Source organism: Eurypyga helias, unplaced genomic scaffold (genome assembly GCF_000690775.1).
Source record: "Eurypyga helias isolate BGI_N326 unplaced genomic scaffold, ASM69077v1 scaffold43147, whole genome shotgun sequence".
NCBI lineage: Eukaryota > Metazoa > Chordata > Aves > Eurypygiformes > Eurypygidae > Eurypyga > Eurypyga helias.
Window position 1 is genome coordinate 250 of NW_010261864.1, and position 1,744 is coordinate 1,993.

Here is a 1,744-nt window from a genome sequence, read left to right on the forward strand (position 1 = left end):
GCCCAAAGAGGGGCGAATCCAGGACAACTCCACCTCCCTCCCACCCCACCTTACTGCAGAGGCCAGGATGGGACTGAACCTGGCCTGAGCTGTTGGCACATGCTTGGCTCTGCCTGGGCTACCACACTTCGCTTGCACTATCCCCCAGCTAGCTGGGATGAGCACAGCCCTTTGGTGTGCTCATGCTGCCTTGGCCAAAGCTTTCAACCCAGGGGCAGGGCAATGTGAACCCCAAGAGCAGCAATAAATGGGGAGCTGCCGTGCTGGCCATGTCCCTCCCCTCCATAGTGCCTTGCCATGTCCCTTCCCAGCTTGTAGCCACCTACAAGGGCAGCTGCTCTGGGGCTCTAGGCTCATCCTGCCCCCTCCAAATGACAGGTAGGCTGGTTTTGAGGGAAGGGCTTGCCTTGGAACATTGTCCATCCAGCCCGCACTGAAACCTAGTGCATAACAGAGGGCTTTTAGCTGAGTAAGCGCAAGGCACAAGACTAAAGGTCTTTTTCATCTTCTCCTATGAAATTCAGCACCGATGGCAATAGATTCCTTCTGCCACTTGATGAGCTGACACTGCAGGCACACCTGGTATCCCAGCACAGCAGCATCTTCTGTTACCAAAGAGGTTCTCACAGTGACCCCCGGCTGTCCCTGCCAAGTGACATTGTGCACACTCCACCCCTCGCTGCCCACCCTTCACTTACCAACACAGCGCCGCAACCTACGGATATGGCACTGTCCTTCCCACGTGCTTCTCCCATGCCTCCTTGCCTTCCCACTTCACTCCATGCACCTTCACCCCAGCTCCTGGCTTGCACGGGGGGACGGACCCAGCTCTACCTGCATCAGGCTGCCTTCCCGGGACCACCCCCACAGCCCCTCTCTTCCTGCTGCTCACCAACCCCTCCTGCGGGGACCACGGGCTGCACAGCTTCGCCTCTGCAGACACCCCGCTGCCAGCACGCTTGAGCAAGGGGTGGCTGAAGCAGCAGCAGGGATGGTGGGACAGGGAATGCCTAGCCCGGAGTAAAAGGTTGCTTATAAATATGTGCCTGCAAGCATGCCATCCTCCACCTCCCACTCCATGGCCAGCTGGCCATGCCGTGCTCCTCTGAGAGCCCCAGCCCGGATCCACCGGCAAGTCCACATCACACAGGATAGAGCATCTTCCTGGCACCTCAGATCTTTGTCTCGGGGCCGCTGGGACTCAGGGCTGGGAAGGAGTCTCGGATCCTTGCCAGCTCCATGGCGCAGAGGTGGCCAAAGACCTTGTTGTACCACTCGGGAGACCGGCCCCTGGAGAAGGGAACAGGCAGGAGGAGGGTGAGCAGGCAGACAAAACCCAAGCATCATCTCTTCCGACGGGCTATGAGACGCTGAATGAGCACTACGTGACAGAAAAGGGAACGTGCCTCCCCCACTCCCCACCACAGACATGTGGCAAAATGGGGGAATATCTGTGACCCAGCCCAGAATGACAACCCACCTGCCGCTTGCATCAGCCCACCCTTACCTCACTACACCCCCGCACGGCTCACCATGGAGGAGAGCGCTGATGCTGTGCTCCACACCCATAAGGGACCCCGTGTTTTCTGCAGAAGCCTTAAGGGACTTGCTGCCGCGCTCAGAGCCACCGGAGCAACCACCAGCACTGTAAGACTGAGTTGGTGCCTCCTTTCCCGCTCATCATCTGGCAGCTAAAACCCAGTCCCAGACCAGCACCCGCATCACCCTGTGCGGGCAGGCACTG

General features: G+C 59.1%; 1 protein-coding gene across 1 annotated transcript in view; it reads right to left on the minus strand.

The window, feature by feature from the left end:
* Positions 1-1,172: 1,172 nt before the first annotated feature.
* STARD8 (StAR-related lipid transfer (START) domain containing 8) overlaps positions 1,173-1,744 on the minus strand; it is a gene marked incomplete at its 5' end in the record, with an annotated part of 4,288 nt that continues 3,716 nt past the window's right edge. Inside the window, 1 exon segment of the mRNA XM_010155518.1 lies at positions 1,173-1,290. Within this exon segment, the coding sequence (XP_010153820.1) occupies positions 1,173-1,290 (118 nt within the window).